Here is an 18,585-nt window from a genome sequence, read left to right as displayed (position 1 = left end):
GTTTGGAATCAGCTATGGTGGAGGGTTGCCGGGACCTGCCTTGCATTGAAATCGTCCCATACCGGCCCTTCTCTACGCCGATGACGCCGTGATTTTAGCCAGAACTCCTCTGGAACTTCAATGTGCTGTGGAGAGATATTGTGGTTTTATGGCTAGCCTGGACCTTAAAATTAATATTAAAAAAATATTTACCATGCATTCAGGATCCAGACTAAAATAAATGAGGGATATCTTTATCGACAACATAAAGTTGGAAAAAACAAATACTTATTCATATTTAGGAATTTTAATAGACGACAAGTCCTCGTGGAAACAGGCAATCGAGGCAAGAAAGTTGCTTTTTATGAGGGCAACCATGGCACTTATAGCCTTTGCACAAAGGCTAGGAAAAAGACCACCAACCGAAATGGTCAAAATTTACCAAGCTAAATGCATTAGCGTAGCGACTTACGGAGCTGGGGTTTGGGGACATGGAAAGGTGGACGCCCTCCAAAAAGTTGAAAACAGTTTCATGAGATTCCTTCTCGCAGTCCCGCAGAGTTCTTCAACTTATTCTTGCCATTTAGAACTGGGCTTGACATATGTATCAGGCATTATTAAAGTTCAGCCAATTCTCTTGTGGCATCGTGTTTGGTCGTCTACAGAAACTGATTTATGCCGAGGTCTTTTACGTGATTGCCTTTTGCTCAACAATGGGTACAGGATAAGTTGACTTGGATTTTATGATTTAGGCATGCCCCTGTATTATCACTCCCCTTTAACGATTTTAGAAATATCCCGAAATGAGTTGAAAAAATTATGTATATCACACCTTGATCAACTACGACTCACTGTAGAGGCAAGTAAACCCTCGGTTCAACATATTCTAACCATTCAGACCACTATGACCATTCAACCTTATTTAACATTTAAACTGAGTGGTTACGAAAGATTTTTATTGACTCGCTTTAGATTTAATATCTTTCATCGATTGTGGACCTTTCCTTGCACAAATGATTGTTCTAAGAACCAAGCGTTTTGTACATGTGATGGAGTATCTCCCCAATCCCCGATCCACATAGCTCTATTTTGTAAATGTTATAAAGAACCTAGGAAATTTTGGTTACTGCCAATTTAAAAAATTTTGGGGCTTCGCAGATGCCGCCCTGCTTTTCTCGCCTTACAATTATTGAAGGCAGAGTGTTTTTCCAAAAATATTGCCTGCTTTCTAAAGTTTTGTGTTAAGCACAGATTAAATCTTGGTTAAATTTTGTTTTGTAAAATTGTTTCAACAAATTTTATACTACTTGCTAATTTACAACCTGTTATTTTTTTTATCTGAAGTCATTTTAATGTGGATTTTATTCTTGGGATGTCTAGTTTACCACCCCTTTTTTATTTTAGTAATCTGAATATGATGACGTTTTTAATGATTGTTTACATATTTCTATCCTAATTTTATTCTTTGTACTTTTATGGTTTTTTCCACTTTATAAAAAACCGAATATAGAAATTTAGATTTTGATTTTGAGTTCATAAGGGAAACATAAACATAAAGACACAGTTTCTTAGAATCATATATTTCTTTTTTTAACGAACATTGTCTCAATATTTGCTAATTGCCCTAGGGCTACTCTGAGAGACCACGTACCTAGCTTGGCCGTGCATAGCCCAAGTATAACCTCTCAAGAATTATGTTTTTTATAGCATGGCTGGCAACTAACAAGTCTGTCGGAATCAATTGCACACTGGTATTAACTTGTTTTTTATTATACATTATAATAAAAGTTAAATCAACCAAAAAATCAGTACACTTGCTCGTGAATTATATGTGTATTAGCGGTTGTGCCACTCTTTTATGATTTAAACTAAATCAAATAAAAGTAATTATTCATTCATTAAGATGAGTAAGAGATTTGCTGCATTTTTTACTCATAGTTTATTCCTAAATATCTCTCAATAATTATTCCAGAGAATTAATTTTCTGTAAAATGTTGATCCTTTCCGTTTGCTTGGCATAATTGCTCTTGCTGGAAATATAGTTGAACTAATCACTATTATTCCCTTCCTTAAGCAGATTTACTTTGGGGTGAAATTTCCTTTCACTATGTTCTAATGAGAACTAACACAACCATTGGTGTTACCTCACTGATGTCCACAAATTATTTAGAAGTGTTGTTGATGGCTGTGAGACAAGCATTGGGCAGTTAGAAATCCTCTGTCAGGGAGGGTATTCAGCTGATGTCAGAGTGAGAGAGGCGTGGCTGTGTCATCAAGAACACACCTGGCCAGGTTCATAAATCCTGTCTTTCCTCTCCAGCTCCTGCACTACCTGAAGAAGGTCCACTTCCAGAACCCAGAAGGAGATGAGGTCTACTTTAATGAGAACGGGGACCCTCCTCCGAGGTTTGACATCTTGAACTGGCAACGCCAAGAAGACGGGTCAATCCAGCATGTGAAAGTGGGCACCTTCGACTACAGCGCCCCACAGGGGGCCCAATTTATGTTCAATGAGAGCGCCATTGTGTGGAATGAAGAGGGAGAGCAGGTGAGATGGGTTCGAGACACACATGTATCCACAGCCCGTGCAGACCAAATGAAGATCCAGGAGAACACATGGCCATGACATCACAGATCACATAGCATGATATGACATGACATCATTACTAGAGGAAGGCGAAATAGGTTTCAGCTGTCATCTGCTGGAAATGGTACATGAGATACTCCATAGCACAGGGAGGCCATTAAATGCACCTACTCAATCATGAACTATAGGTTGACAGACGAGCATTGTTTGCACGGTGCATAAAGCTCCACACACATTTTCACAGCTCCCATTTTGTATTTTCGACTACTTATTAAAAACATACAAGTTACACTAAACAAACAAAACGAAATAAATGTAATTCAAATGAGGTTACGACTTGCTTAAAACAAAATCACGTAGGCATAGTCATAAGATAAGATAACATAGCATAGCATAACATACCATAACATAACATAGCATAGCATAGCATAGCATAACAGAACAAAGCATAATATAGTGTAACATAGCATAGCACAACATAACAGAATATATACTAGCATAGCATAACATAGCATAACATAGCATAGCATAACATACCATAACATAGCATAGCATAGCATAACATAACATAACACAACACAACACTACATAACATTAACATAACATAACATGACATAACATAGCACAACATAACATAACGCAACACAACATAAACACAACACAACACAACATGACATGACACAACATTAGCACAACACAACAGTAACACAACACAACATAACACAACACAACATAACATTAACATAACATAACACATAAAACAACACAGCATAACATGAGATAACATAACATAACATAACACAATACAACATAAAATAACATAACACAACATGACATTACATAACATGAGATAACATAACATAACATAAATCACATAACATAAGACAACATATCATGTAACATAACATATAACATCTCTTTCAAAAACCATGCCATTGGCTCTTTTAGTTCTCTGAACTTCTGAAAATGTAGCAATCTACTGGAGGACCAGCATTTCTGAGAACATTTGGACCTGAGTCTGATTAGGCATTTTGTCTGTTGTTCCTATTTTCACCTCCCTCCTTTTTCCCCAAGTGCTCGGAAACATCTTTTGATTGAATTAACACCTTACAAAACCATACATATTGTAAATACAACTATTGTGGAATGCCACAAATGCTGTATGTCAGTCGGCTTCTAATCCATTGATATCTACTTGGGAAATTATTAATAGCAAAAACTGAGGCAAGCATCATTACAGTAACAAGCCACACTCAGGCATTCCTCTTTACGAGCTGCTGGTCAAGGTCACCGCGTTCTGATAAAGAACGAACAAAGGTGCTCACCTTAGGATATAATGCACTTGTAATATAGCGGCAGGGACATCTGATACAAATGTGATGGAGTATCCAATCTGCCAAACTATAAATTGAGCTAAGAGTTCAATTAAAGAAAGTGCACGCTTACAATAGGATGTAATGCACTTGTAATGCAGTGGACAGGATATCCTATACAATTGTTCCAACACAATTGTTCCAGAGTATCTAAACTGACAAGCTATAAATCGAGCACAGAGTTCCATTAAAGAACGCACATGCTTACCATAGGATATAATGCACTTGTAATGCAGCGGACAGGATATCTGACATAATTGTTCCGGAGTATCCAATCTGACAAGTTATAAAACGAGCCCAGAGTTCAATTAAAGAACATGCATGGTTACCATAGGATGTAATGCACTTGTAATGCAGCAGACAGGATATCCGACACAATTGTTCCGGAGTATCTAAACTGACAAGCTATAAATCGAGCCCAGAGTTCCATTAAAGAACGTGCGTGCTTACCATAGGATATAATGCACTTGCAATGCAGCGGGCGGGATATCCGACACGATTGTTCAGACACGATTGTTCCAGAGTATCCAATCTGACAAGCTATAAATAAGCACAGAGTTCCATTAAAGAACGCACGTGCTTACCATAGGATATAATGCACTTGTAATGCAGAGGACGGGATATCTGACATGATTGTTGCGGAGTATCTAATCTGACAAGCTATAAATCGAGACCAGACTTCAATAATAGAACACGCTTGCTTACCATAGGATATAATGCAATTCTAATGCGATTTAGAAAAGGGGGTGGTGATGAACAGAGTGTCTGAGTTAAACAGACCACTCTTACCCAGTCCAAAGATCAGGGCTTGATCCATCACCGTTATTTATCTCACTGCCCCATCCCAGCTCAGAACCTGGCTATATGCAAATCAGTCTGTCCCTGGCCCAGTGCATCATGGGAACAGGGCAGACTAAACTACCAAGCCAATTCTTCACCAGAAAGGAGACAAGCTACCGGGGACCGGTTTCTGGCATTTCAGCCTTCTTCGGCCCGGCTTGCTTGAATCCTGATGGAGCAGTGAGAAAGGGACTCATGTCTGAGTATACCCTGCCACACCTATAGTGGCCAAAAACGATTTAGAAAAGGGGGTGGTGATGAACAGAGTGTCTGAGTTAAACAGACCACTCTTACCCAGTCCAAAGATCAGGGCTTGATCCATCACCGTTATTTATCTCACTGCCCCATCCCAGCTCAGAACCTGGCTATATGCAAATCAGTCTGTCCCTGGCCCAGTGCATCATGGGAACAGGGCAGACTAAACTACCAAGCCAATTCTTCACCAGAAAGGAGACAAGCTACCGGGGACCGGTTTCTGGCATTTCAGCCTTCTTCGGCCCGGCTTGCTTGAATCCTGATGGAGCAGTGAGAAAGGGACTCATGTCTGAGTATACCCTGCCACACCTATAGTGGCCAAAAACGATTTAGAAAAGGGGGTGGTGATGAACAGAGTGTCTGAGTTAAACAGACCACTCTTACCCAGTCCAAATATCAGGGCTTGATCCATCACCGTTATTTATCTCACTGCCCCATCCCAATCAGAACCTGGCTATATGCAAATCAGTCTGTCCCTGGCCCAGTGCATCATGGGAACAGGGCAGACTAAACTACCAAGCCAATTCTTCACCAGAAAGGAGACAAGCTACCGGGGACCGGTTTCTGGCATTTCAGCCTTCTTCGGCCCGGCTTGCTTGAATCCTGATGGAGCAGTGAGAAAGGGACTCATGTCTGAGTATACCCTGCCACACCTATAGTGGCCAAAAACGATTTAGAAAAGGGGGTGGTGATGAACAGAGTGTCTGAGTTAAACAGACCACTCTTACCCAGTCCAAAGATCAGGGCTTGATCCATCACCGTTATTTATCTCACTGCCCCATCCCAGCTCAGAACCTGGCTATATGCAAATCAGTCTGTCCCTGGCCCAGTGCATCATGGGAACAGGGCAGACTAAACTACCAAGCCAATTCTTCACCAGAAAGGAGACAAGCTACCGGGGACCGGTTTCTGGCATTTCAGCCTTCTTCGGCCCGGCTTGCTTGAATCCTGATGGAGCAGTGAGAAAGGGACTCATGTCTGAGTATACCCTGCCACACCTATAGTGGCCAAAAACGATTTAGAAAAGGGGGTGGTGATGAACAGAGTGTCTGAGTTAAACAGACCACTCTTACCCAGTCCAAATATCAGGGCTTGATCCATCACCGTTATTTATCTCACTGCCCCATCCCAGTCAGAACCTGGCTATATGCAAATCAGTCTGTCCCTGGCCCAGTGCATCATGGGAACAGGGCAGACTAAACTACCAAGCCAATTCTTCACCAGAAAGGAGACAAGCTACCGGGGACCGGTTTCTGGCATTTCAGCCTTCTTCGGCCCGGCTTGCTTGAATCCTGATGGAGCAGTGAGAAAGGGACTCATGTCTGAGTATACCCTGCCACACCTATAGTGGCCAAAAACGATTTAGAAAAGGGGGTGGTGATGAACAGAGTGTCTGAGTTAAACAGACCACTCTTACCCAGTCCAAAGATCAGGGCTTGATCCATCACCGTTATTTATCTCACTGCCCCATCCCAGCTCAGAACCTGGCTATATGCAAATCAGTCTGTCCCTGGCCCAGTGCATCATGGGAACAGGGCAGACTAAACTACCAAGCCAATTCTTCACCAGAAAGGAGACAAGCTACCGGGGACCGGTTTCTGGCATTTCAGCCTTCTTCGGCCCGGCTTGCTTGAATCCTGATGGAGCAGTGAGAAAGGGACTCAGGTCTGAGTATACCCTGCCACACCTATAGTGGCCAAAAACGATTTAGAAAAGGGGGTGGTGATGAACAGAGTGTCTGAGTTAAACAGACCACTCTTACCCAGTCCAAAGATCAGGGCTTGATCCATCACCGTTATTTATCTCACTGCCCCATCCCAGCTCAGAACCTGGCTATATGCAAATCAGTCTGTCCCTGGCCCAGTGCATCATGGGAACAGGGCAGACTAAACTACCAAGCCAATTCTTCACCAGAAAGGAGACAAGCTACCGGGGACCGGTTTCTGGCATTTCAGCCTTCTTCGGCCCGGCTTGCTTGAATCCTGATGGAGCAGTGAGAAAGGGACTCATGTCTGAGTATACCCTGCCACACCTATAGTGGCCAAAAACGATTTAGAAAAGGGGGTGGTGATGAACAGAGTGTCTGAGTTAAACAGACCACTCTTACCCAGTCCAAAGATCAGGGCTTGATCCATCACCGTTATTTATCTCACTGCCCCATCCCAGCTCAGAACCTGGCTATATGCAAATCAGTCTGTCCCTGGCCCAGTGCATCATGGGAACAGGGCAGACTAAACTACCAAGCCAATTCTTCACCAGAAAGGAGACAAGCTACCGGGGACCGGTTTCTGGCATTTCAGCCTTCTTCGGCCCGGCTTGCTTGAATCCTGATGGAGCAGTGAGAAAGGGACTCATGTCTGAGTATACCCTGCCACACCTATAGTGGCCAAAAACGATTTAGAAAAGGGGGTGGTGATGAACAGAGTGTCTGAGTTAAACAGACCACTCTTACCCAGTCCAAAGATCAGGGCTTGATCCATCACCGTTATTTATCTCACTGCCCCATCCCAGCTCAGAACCTGGCTATATGCAAATCAGTCTGTCCCTGGCCCAGTGCATCATGGGAACAGGGCAGACTAAACTACCAAGCCAATTCTTCACCAGAAAGGAGACAAGCTACCGGGGACCGGTTTCTGGCATTTCAGCCTTCTTCGGCCTGGCTTGCTTGAATCCTGATGGAGCAGTGAGAAAGGGACTCATGTCTGAGTATACCCTGCCACACCTATAGTGGCCAAAAACGATTTAGAAAAGGGGGTGGTGATGAACAGAGTGTCTGAGTTAAACAGACCACTCTTACCCAGTCCAAAGATCAGGGCTTGATCCATCACCGTTATTTATCTCACTGCCCCATCCCAGCTCAGAACCTGGCTATATGCAAATCAGTCTGTCCCTGGCCCAGTGCATCATGGGAACAGGGCAGACTAAACTACCAAGCCAATTCTTCACCAGAAAGGAGACAAGCTACCGGGGACCGGTTTCTGGCATTTCAGCCTTCTTCGGCCCGGCTTGCTTGAATCCTGATGGAGCAGTGAGAAAGGGACTCATGTCTGAGTATACCCTGCCACACCTATAGTGGCCAAAAACGATTTAGAAAAGGGGGTGGTGATGAACAGAGTGTCTGAGTTAAACAGACCACTCTTACCCAGTCCAAAGATCAGGGCTTGATCCATCACCGTTATTTATCTCACTGCCCCATCCCAGCTCAGAACCTGGCTATATGCAAATCAGTCTGTCCCTGGCCCAGTGCATCATGGGAACAGGGCAGACTAAACTACCAAGCCAATTCTTCACCAGAAAGGAGACAAGCTACCGGGGACCGGTTTCTGGCATTTCAGCCTTCTTCGGCCCGGCTTGCTTGAATCCTGATGGAGCAGTGAGAAAGGGACTCATGTCTGAGTATACCCTGCCACACCTATAGTGGCCAAAAACGATTTAGAAAAGGGGGTGGTGATGAACAGAGTGTCTGAGTTAAACAGACCACTCTTACCCAGTCCAAAGATCAGGGCTTGATCCATCACCGTTATTTATCTCACTGCCCCATCCCAGCTCAGAACCTGGCTATATGCAAATCAGTCTGTCCCTGGCCCAGTGCATCATGGGAACAGGGCAGACTAAACTACCAAGCCAATTCTTCACCAGAAAGGAGACAAGCTACCGGGGACCGGTTTCTGGCATTTCAGCCTTCTTCGGCCCGGCTTGCTTGAATCCTGATGGAGCAGTGAGAAAGGGACTCATGTCTGAGTATACCCTGCCACACCTATAGTGGCCAAAAACGATTTAGAAAAGGGGGTGGTGATGAACAGAGTGTCTGAGTTAAACAGACCACTCTTACCCAGTCCAAAGATCAGGGCTTGATCCATCACCGTTATTTATCTCACTGCCCCATCCCAGCTCAGAACCTGGCTATATGCAAATCAGTCTGTCCCTGGCCCAGTGCATCATTTCTGGCATTTCAGAAACCGGTCCCCGGGAGCTTGTTTCCTTCCCAGTGTAAGAATTGGCTTTTGTAGTTTGGTTTGCCCTGTTCCCATCATGCACTGGGACAGGAACAGACTAATTTGCATACAGCCAGGTTCTGAAACTGGGATGGTGCAGTGAGCTAAAAAACGGTGTTGGATCTAGCCCGGATCTCTTGACTGGGTGAGAGCTTTCTGCTTAATTCAGAGACTCTGTCCCTCACCACCCCTTGTTGTAAATATTTTTGTCCACCCTAAGCGTGGAAGGGTATTCTCAGATGTGAGACCCTTGCTCATTGCACCATCAGGATTCAAGCAAACCGGGCCGAAGACGGCTGTAATGCCAGAAACCGGTCCCCGGGAGCTTGTTTCCTTCCCAGTGTAAGAATTGGCTTTTGTAGTTTGGTTTGCCCTGTTCCCATCATGCACTGGGACAGGAACAGACTAATTTGCATACAGCCAGGTTCTGAAACTGGGATGGTGCAGTGAGCTAAAAAACGGTGTTGGATCTAGCCCGGATCTCTTGACTGGGTGAGAGCTTTCTGCTTAATTCAGAGACTCTGTCCCTCACCACCCCTTGTTGTAAATATTTTTGTCCACCCTAAGCGTGGAAGGGTATTCTCAGATGTGAGACCCTTGCTCATTGCACCATCAGGATTCAAGCAAACCGGGCCGAAGACGGCTGTAATGCCAGAAACCGGTCCCCGGGAGCTTGTTTCCTTCCCAGTGTAAGAATTGGCTTTTGTAGTTTGGTTTGCCCTGTTCCCATCATGCACTGGGACAGGAACAGACTAATTTGCATACAGCCAGGTTCTGAAACTGGGATGGTGCAGTGAGCTAAAAAACGGTGTTGGATCTAGCCCGGATCTCTTGACTGGGTGAGAGCTTTCTGCTTAATTCAGAGACTCTGTCCCTCACCACCCCTTGTTGTAAATATTTTTGTCCACCCTAAGCGTGGAAGGGTATTCTCAGATGTGAGACCCTTGCTCATTGCACCATCAGGATTCAAGCAAACCGGGCCGAAGACGGCTGTAATGCCAGAAACCGGTCCCCGGGAGCTTGTTTCCTTCCCAGTGTAAGAATTGGCTTTTGTAGTTTGGTTTGCCCTGTTCCCATCATGCACTGGGACAGGAACAGACTAATTTGCATACAGCCAGGTTCTGAAACTGGCATGGTGCAGTGAGCTAAAAAACGGTGTTGGATCTAGCCCGGATCTCTTGACTGGGTGAGAGCTTTCTGCTTAATTCAGAGACTCTGTCCCTCACCACCCCTTGTTGTAAATATTTTTGTCCACCCTAAGCGTGGAAGGGTATTCTCAGATGTGAGACCCTTGCTCATTGCACCATCAGGATTCAAGCAAACCGGGCCGAAGACGGCTGTAATGCCAGAAACCGGTCCCCGGGATCTTGTTTCCTTCCCAGTGTAAGAATTGGCTTTTGTAGTTTGGTTTGCCCTGTTCCCATCATGCACTGGGACAGGAACAGACTAATTTGCATACAGCCAGGTTCTGAAACTGGGATGGTGCAGTGAGCTAAAAAACGGTGTTGGATCTAGCCCGGATCTCTTGACTGGGTGAGAGCTTTCTGCTTAATTCAGAGACTCTGTCCCTCACCACCCCTTGTTGTAAATATTTTTGTCCACCCTAAGTGTGGAAGGGTATTCTCAGATGTGAGACCCTTGCTCATTGCACCATCAGGATTCAAGCAAACCGGGCCGAAGACGGCTGTAATGCCAGAAACCGGTCCCCGGGAGCTTGTTTCCTTCCCAGTGTAAGAATTGGCTTTTGTAGTTTGGTTTGCCCTGTTCCCATCATGCACTGGGACAGGAACAGACTAATTTGCATACAGCCAGGTTCTGAAACTGGGATGGTGCAGTGAGCTAAAAAACGGTGTTGGATCTAGCCCGGATCTCTTGACTGGGTGAGAGCTTTCTGCTTAATTCAGAGACTCTGTCCCTCACCACCCCTTGTTGTAAATATTTTTGTCCACCCTAAGCGTGGAAGGGTATTCTCAGATGTGAGACCCTTGCTCATTGCACCATCAGGATTCAAGCAAACCGGGCCGAAGACGGCTGTAATGCCAGAAACCGGTCCCCGGGAGCTTGTTTCCTTCCCAGTGTAAGAATTGGCTTTTGTAGTTTGGTTTGCCCTGTTCCCATCATGCACTGGGACAGGAACAGACTAATTTGCATACAGCCAGGTTCTGAAACTGGGATGGTGCAGTGAGCTAAAAAACGGTGTTGGATCTAGCCCGGATCTCTTGACTGGGTGAGAGCTTTCTGCTTAATTCAGAGACTCTGTCCCTCACCACCCCTTGTTGTAAATATGCAATTCTAATGCAGCAGGTGGGATATCTGACATGATTGTTCCGGAGTATTCAATCTGACAAGCTAAACATCGAGCCAAGAGTTCAATTGAAGAACGTGCATGCATACCATAGGATATAATGCACTTATAATCCAGCCAACTGGACATTGGACACAAATGTGATGGAGTATCCAATGTGCCAAACTATGAATTCGGCCCAGAGCAAAATTGAAGAACGAGCGTGCTAACCGTAGGATATATTGCTCTTGCAATACAGGAGACAGAATTTACGACACAAAGGTGATGGAGTACCCATCCGCCAACCTCTAAAGCAGGCCCAGAGTTTCATTAAAGGGCGAGTCGGCTAACCTCGGTTGCAGAATGTGCATGTCCATTTCTCTTCACTTTCTCTGTTTTTATTGGCCGTTATATAGGTTTTTCCTCTTCCAGAATACTGTAACATGTCATAAGTGGTGAAATGGAGAAGTCTTGGAAATAATACCATGAGCTTAAATGTATCACTATATCTCTTTAAAAGTGTAATACAGAAAAGGTCATGACAAGGTATGTTTTTTAATTTCCGTCATTGTCCTTTGTGAATAAAATAATGTGCCAGCACTGGAAAAGATGCCACCTTACCCAGCAGCCTAAGACCCTTCCCTGTTCTGCTCGCTAACTGTGTACTTACACATTGTTCCTGTCCTGTCCCTGGCTGTACAAGCCCTAGAACTGCAGTGGCTTCAATACAACCTTCTTTAGACCTCTGGAGGGCATCATGTGTATTTTTAGTGCCCTTCAATGCTGTGAAGTGTGGAAATAAAGAAGTCACTTCTGCTTCAGTTTGACTCCACCAGAGGTCCATCAAAGCATCATCAGCTAGGCTGGAGAGCTGGGAAGAGGTTCGTTCATCAGGATCCAGAGAGTGTATCGAGGGGACCCCGATGGATGAAATGTGATTTTTCTCCTCTTAAGTGGTTGATGATTGATTTGCGAGGTCCTAAAGTTGACACATGACCAGACAACCAGTCTCAGAACAGCTATTTTCACCTTTTGTGCCTCAAGATCACCCTGGGTCAGCCTGTGGGATTTACCACTCAGTTTCATTTCTTTGTCCTTCTCCTTTTTGTATTTATTTTCTCTTAGGAAAGGATCAGAAGCATAGATTCTATATATAGGCAGCAGTAAGCATAGCCGGTTGTGTTATACTGAGAAGTTGCCTGGAAGTTGTTCACGAGGATGCCTTAAGCCTGGTGTTCGAGAGGGACTAGATCTAGTTTGTCCCCTCAGGCAGCCATCCTGAATCACTAATTATAATATTGATTCGATAACTTTATTTTGGCCACTAACAGCCATAAAAGTACAGAATAAAACAGTCCTAACAAGATAAGATAATAAACACAGAGGCATTAATAGTAAAATACAGGTTAAAATATAGTTCTGTATCAAGCTAAGAATAGATTAAACATAATTGTATTATCGAACACAGACATCATATTAAAAGGGTGGGAGCTACTGGGCAATAGCCGATTTAATCAGGTTCCTACGTCTGTACCACATGGCATTCAAAAAGCGTGAGACAGCAAATACAATGGGCGGGTGAGTATCATATTTAAGCACTCGAAAAGCTTGGGCACACTGGTGGAAGCCTAGGTTCCTACAAATTGCTACCCCCCAATAATTCCGAGCAGTCTGATAAGCTGGACGGAAAAAGAAAGCATGAATTTCATTTCCAGTGGGTATCCACATGCGGGGCAATCCATGCTCTTATTAGCATCCCATTTACAGGTAAATGCCTTTAGAGGCAAAGTGCCCATCCTGAATTGCATGTATAATTTCCTAGCTAAAGCGGGGTATATCAGGTCTAAGAATTCCTCCCTTTTATATTCTGTTTTGTCCTGCAGGAATTCGGTAGTCGATCTTCCCCCATCAGTGCTCGCATGCAGGGATGCTAGGTTACTTTCCTGAAGTGAGTAAGCAGATTAGCTTTAGATAGCTCCAAGCAGGTTACATCAGGGGCTTCCCACAATTCCGTTAGGCCAATACGAATACAAGTAGACTTTATGTGGGTCAGCCACCGGATATTTTTCCTTCTCAGAGAATCCCAAATGTCCCTGAATTCGTTCTTGTAATACACGAGTTCAGGTACGGACCATAGTCTCTTCCAGTATGCTAGAGGGCAAAATGTCATTACCTCCTCGATTGGGAGTAGCCCCAGATCAAGACGAAGGGGTACGAGAGGGGTGCTCACTGGTAGACCCAATATATTTCTCTTAAATGTGTGTTCTACCTTGGATAGACTGGTAGATGTCTGATGACCCCATAATTCTGCCCCATATAAGGCTGCCGCTCTAGCCTGGGCATTATAGATTTCAATTACTGGCGCTGACGGTTTGAACTCAGACTCTCTGTGCAATCTCTGGATCCCCCCCCCCCCTATAATATATAATATTTATCCATCAATGATTAGTCATTAGTATATCTTCAGTGAGAGAAGATGCATTGATTATATTGATCTTACTACCATGCCCCAGCATTGTTTAACCAAGTACTGCCTTTCTTTGAGCATTTCATTAATGTCTTTTCTAGAGTAGGCAGCTTTGTTACCATTTCTGCTCGAATTGTAAAGATATTTAAACCTCCCTTAACTGAGGCGGTCTCCAAAAATTACTAGATTTAAGAGGTCCTCACTTACTTTGACAAAGTTTGTCACAAGGATAAGTCAGACCTTTTGTTTAACATTAAAGGACCAGATGCAGATTCTTTAGAAATCCTTTAGGATGAAGATCTTACAGAAATGTGACCAGTGGTGAGAAAACAACTTAAAAATGATAAATTGAGAGCCACTGCTGAACAAATCATATGCCGGGATGGTAGACACTTCTGACAAGTAGTGACTTGTATGTTATGTTATGTTATGTTATTTACTTTTATAAGGCGCTCAGCTACGCAAGGGTTTCCCGGCGCTGCCTGAAGGAAGTCTGCGTAGATGGGAAATATGTGCTGGGGCTTCTGTGTGGGATGAGGGGGGAGGAGGGGGAAGGAGGGGAGGGGATGAGTTCTGGTGGAGGAGCATTGAAAGCTGCACCCTTGCCAGGATGGAGTGGGATGAGGCTTGGCTGTTGTAGCAGCCAAAGCCTCATGCGCTTTTACTGGCCAGAGGTAAAATCGGTTCCAGTATTCCCACACCCAGGACACCTGGGTGCAGGAAACCTTATTCAGCTATAATCAAGCAGAGCAGATTTCCATATAGGAATTCCCAACCAGCTGACTCTAAATCAGGTGCTTAGTGCTTTGCTAGCTGAACTAAGGCAGGATTTTGTTGTTACCAAGGCTCAAAAGAGGCGTAGAAAGAGCATCATTTGGATGTCTACAGGGAATCTGGAATGACACATTTTGTTTTGTTTAAATTTGTCTGGAAACCCTCAATACTTCAGGACTTTGAGAAATACTTGGTCCAGGCGTACCACAAACTGATCTGGGCTTCATTAATAAGAACTGTTGCATTGCTGCGTGAAAACAGTGATGCAACAGTTTTCACTGTGTCCTACTTACGACATGATGGATGTGTCATATTTAATGTACACCCCTCCTTGTCGCAAGGAGTTACAGATAAGTCAGTATTTCCGACGTATCTGTAGGCGCAGTAATGATGAATTGCTAGTGTGTGTCGCAAAAGTGAAGAAACCCCAACAAGATGTCATTACACATGGGCAAGTCTCATGTCAAATGTGCCTGCATCAGTCTTACGCTTGCTGTGAGGCAGGCCTAAGATTTAGCAGTGGCATCTTAGAAGTGGCGCAGTGAAATCTGATAGATTTCACTGTGCCACTTCTACGCGGCATTTTACAGGGTACGCCCATCCTGCATACCGTATACCTGTGTCAGGGCTTTACAAAGTGACACATCTGCTTGGATGCATCACTTTGTAAATAAGTTCCAACATGGTGCATTTTTCTACACTGCTAGTGCATCACAAAAAATGATGCAACAGCGGCACAAAAGTGTTAGAAATAAGGCCCTCAGTTTTCTACGTTTCAGATAGAGAGTCTACCATTGGACAGCTCATTGTGAGTATTTCAGTCACCACATGCTGTCCCTCTGTGACGGGTACGAGAAAAATCATATGTTTTTTCTTTTGTGCCACTATTAAAGTTCCTTGCAGTCTGAGGGTTATTTCCCAAATGTTGGGCAAAGTGCATTAGGACTGTGGCTCTGGGAAAGCAGACTTGGAAAGAAATTCAAAAGTTGTCCATCTTGTGTTTGTGGTGGCCCGATAGTTATTGAACTCATGGAGGACTCGTGAGGAATGATGACATTAGATTATAAAATCTTTTTATTCATTTTGATCACAGTTTGTCTTGTGCAGGGAGATATTTGTTGTTAAATCTTTTTAACTAGTGTTATTGTATTTACATTATTTCCCTGCATTTGTTTTTAAGCTGCACATATGTGTTAAATGATTGCTGAAGGTTTGGATTTATTTTCTACAATGTTTTTATGTAGGTTTTATGAGCTATTTTCAAATTAAAATAAGGTAATTGCCCAGTATTGAATGCAATCTCTCACTTCAATCATCCACTTACACTCCGGGGTCTGGGCGGCATGATTAACACTTTCTAATCGAGGGCTGCATCTTGTACATCAGGGACTGGATGTGAAGATTAATAAGAACATATCAGGGTTGCTGATCACACGTGGAAACACCAGCCTCTGGTCCCCATGTCTTGGGCCCTCAGGTTAGACTTGAGCCTCTCTCATGTTCTTGACATGTTTGGCTCTGGTCTTTAATGCTGGAGTAGGCCTTTAATGGCCGGTAGAGCTTGCTAGGTTGGGCTCTAAGGCTATATTGGAAACTTAAGATGTATGCCCAGGTTTCGACCATGGCTACGTTATATACCTTCTTCAGGCACTACCTGGAAGCCATCTTTCCTCTTCTCACCCCTGATGGTTATCAAGGAGTAACATCAGCCACTGTTGGCTCGCGCCTTGACTACTTCGCCACCCTTTCCTTTGGTGTCAATAAATCGCTTCCTTATCAGCTTTGATGCTTCCAGATCAGGAGGCTGGACTTGCACTCTTGATTTTCATCATTGTTAAAATCCATCACTGTCCAAAATTACCTATTTGAGCCAGAATAAGGTTCAAAACTGCATGTATTTTTGATAGATGAATCTATAGATCGACCAACGACTGAAACACTTTCTGCATGTCATAATCAGAAAAGGAGTAGATTCATGGACTTCATGCCGATATATCTATTTAAGGAGGTCTCGTCTTTTCCCATCTGGCATCGAAACTCTTGAATGCTCACCACTTGATATCAAATCCATCCTTTCTCACTTTGGATTCCAGGAAAAGCTGACACGTTCCTCTTAACTGAATATGTTTGTCCACTCTACTGATATCTTTCTGTCCCTTCAATGAAGAGCCAAGAGACCTCCCGGTCAGAGAGTACTGAACTAAAATCTTTCAAATAACATAACAGTGTAACAAGAGTGAAAGTTGACTGGCAAGTGACTGCTTTAAATTAATCTTTTGGCTCATTATGCAGAGACCCATCACTTATCTCACTGTTCACCCCATGTCTTCTTCCTATTAGGCTAATTTCTCTCTTTCACACTCAGGCTCAGTCCTTCACTTACTGTTTACCTCATGACTCTGTCTCACCAAGCTTGTCTTTCTACTCTTTCCCTCAGGTCCCAGTCTCGCTGTGCAGTGCCAGCTGCTTGGAGGGGTACAGGAAAGCTGCCCGTGAGGGCCAGGCCAGCTGCTGCTATGACTGTGTGCCCTGCTCAGAAGAGGAAATCTCCAACCACACAGGTGTGCAATGTGTATGTATACCTGCCACAAAAAAGGGGTGCAGAATGCCATGGAGAAGTACTCCTGTCACAAGGAGGGGTGCAGGATGTCATGGAACAGCACACAAGTCAGAAGGAGGGGTGCAGGATGTCATGGAACAGCACACAAGCCAGAAGGAGGGGTGCAGGATGTCATGGAACAGCACACAAGTCAGAAGGAGGGGTGCAGGATGTCATGGAATAGCACACCTGTAAAAAGGAGGGGTGCAGGAGGTCATGGACTTGTGCATGGGTCACAAGGAGGGGTGCAGAATACCATGAAGAAGTATACTTGTCACAAGGCGGGGTGTAGGATGTCATGGAATAGCACACCTGTTACAAGGATGGGTACAGGAGGTTATGGAATAACACACCCCTCACATGGAGGGGTGTAGGATGTCATGGAATAACACACAAGTCAGAAGGAGGGGTACAGGATGTCATGGAATAGAAGGCGAGTCACAAGAAGAGGTGCAGGTGGTCATGGAATTGCAAACCCGTCACAAGGAGAGGTGCAGGAGCTGATAAAATAACACACCCATTACAAAGAGGGGTGCATGAGGTCATGGAATAACACACATGTCACAAAGAGGGTTGCAGGACGTCATGGAATAACACACATGTCACAAAGAGGGGTGCAGGAGGTCATGGAATTACACACCATTTGAGATCACAGGACACACTTCTAGGATTTAGAGGATTTATTGTAGATGGGTTCATGGACCCCCAGGAGCCAGCCTCCCAGCTCCTCAGCCAAGATTCACTGCTGGACTCTACAATTGTGATTCCACTAAGACCACAGTTTATATGAAAACATAACGCATCTTCTCTTTTTAATAGGAAATAAAAGAACATTGACAAAATAACAATAAAAAAATACACAGAAATGCAAAACATGAATGCATTAAAGACCATCAATCAATTGCAAACATAACTCTCCAGTTCGTTTTGTCTAAATTTCGAACGTTCACTGGGAACTCTTCTACCCACTTCACTTGAGTTATTGATAATTTCTGAATGTTTGTTCATTCAAAATTTCACTTCAGCGTCACCACCACTTACAATCAGACAATTTAAGCAATTTGCCTTCAACCCTTACTACTTCCTTCAGTTCAGATAACTTGGAAGCACCCTTCTTTACAATATTACCAGAACACAATCTTATGAAATCACCTTCTTTATAAACCCAGCAACACTTTCCTATGTTATCATTATGCATTTTTCAATAGGCATCTTGGTACTTTTTCCACCTTGGTGTGCATATCTTCATCATTGATATTTCTCTTACCACTCCTGGCCATCCATGCTGGTACAGCCACAGTGCAAAGAACCCCACCCTTGAGCAAACGAAAGGGAGTTTCCCCTGTTACTGAATGGGGAGTGGTCCGGTAATTCCACAACATTTTCTTAACTTGTGTTCTCCAACACCCGTTCATATATATGGTGAATTGTA

At 44.0% G+C, this 18,585-nt stretch overlaps 1 protein-coding gene across 1 annotated transcript in view; it reads left to right on the top strand.

Annotated features, from left to right (window-relative positions):
• The window catches only part of LOC147678840 (vomeronasal type-2 receptor 1-like), a 42,763-nt gene extending 24,773 nt beyond the window's left edge, over window positions 1-17,990 (top strand). Inside the window, exons 4-6 of the mRNA XM_086945758.1 lie at window positions 2,300-2,527; window positions 16,992-17,126; window positions 17,973-17,990. Of these exons, the coding sequence (XP_086801884.1) occupies window positions 2,300-2,527; window positions 16,992-17,126; window positions 17,973-17,990 (381 nt within the window). The remainder of the gene's footprint in view (window positions 1-2,299; window positions 2,528-16,991; window positions 17,127-17,972) is intronic.
• Window positions 17,991-18,585: the final 595 nt, after the last annotated feature.

The sequence above is a fragment of the Lissotriton vulgaris genome, chromosome 12, assembly GCF_964263255.1.
Source record: "Lissotriton vulgaris chromosome 12, aLisVul1.2, whole genome shotgun sequence".
NCBI classification, from domain to species: Eukaryota; Metazoa; Chordata; class Amphibia; order Caudata; family Salamandridae; genus Lissotriton; species Lissotriton vulgaris.
Note: the sequence above shows the minus strand (reverse complement) of the source record. Positions and strands in the feature narration are given on the sequence as shown.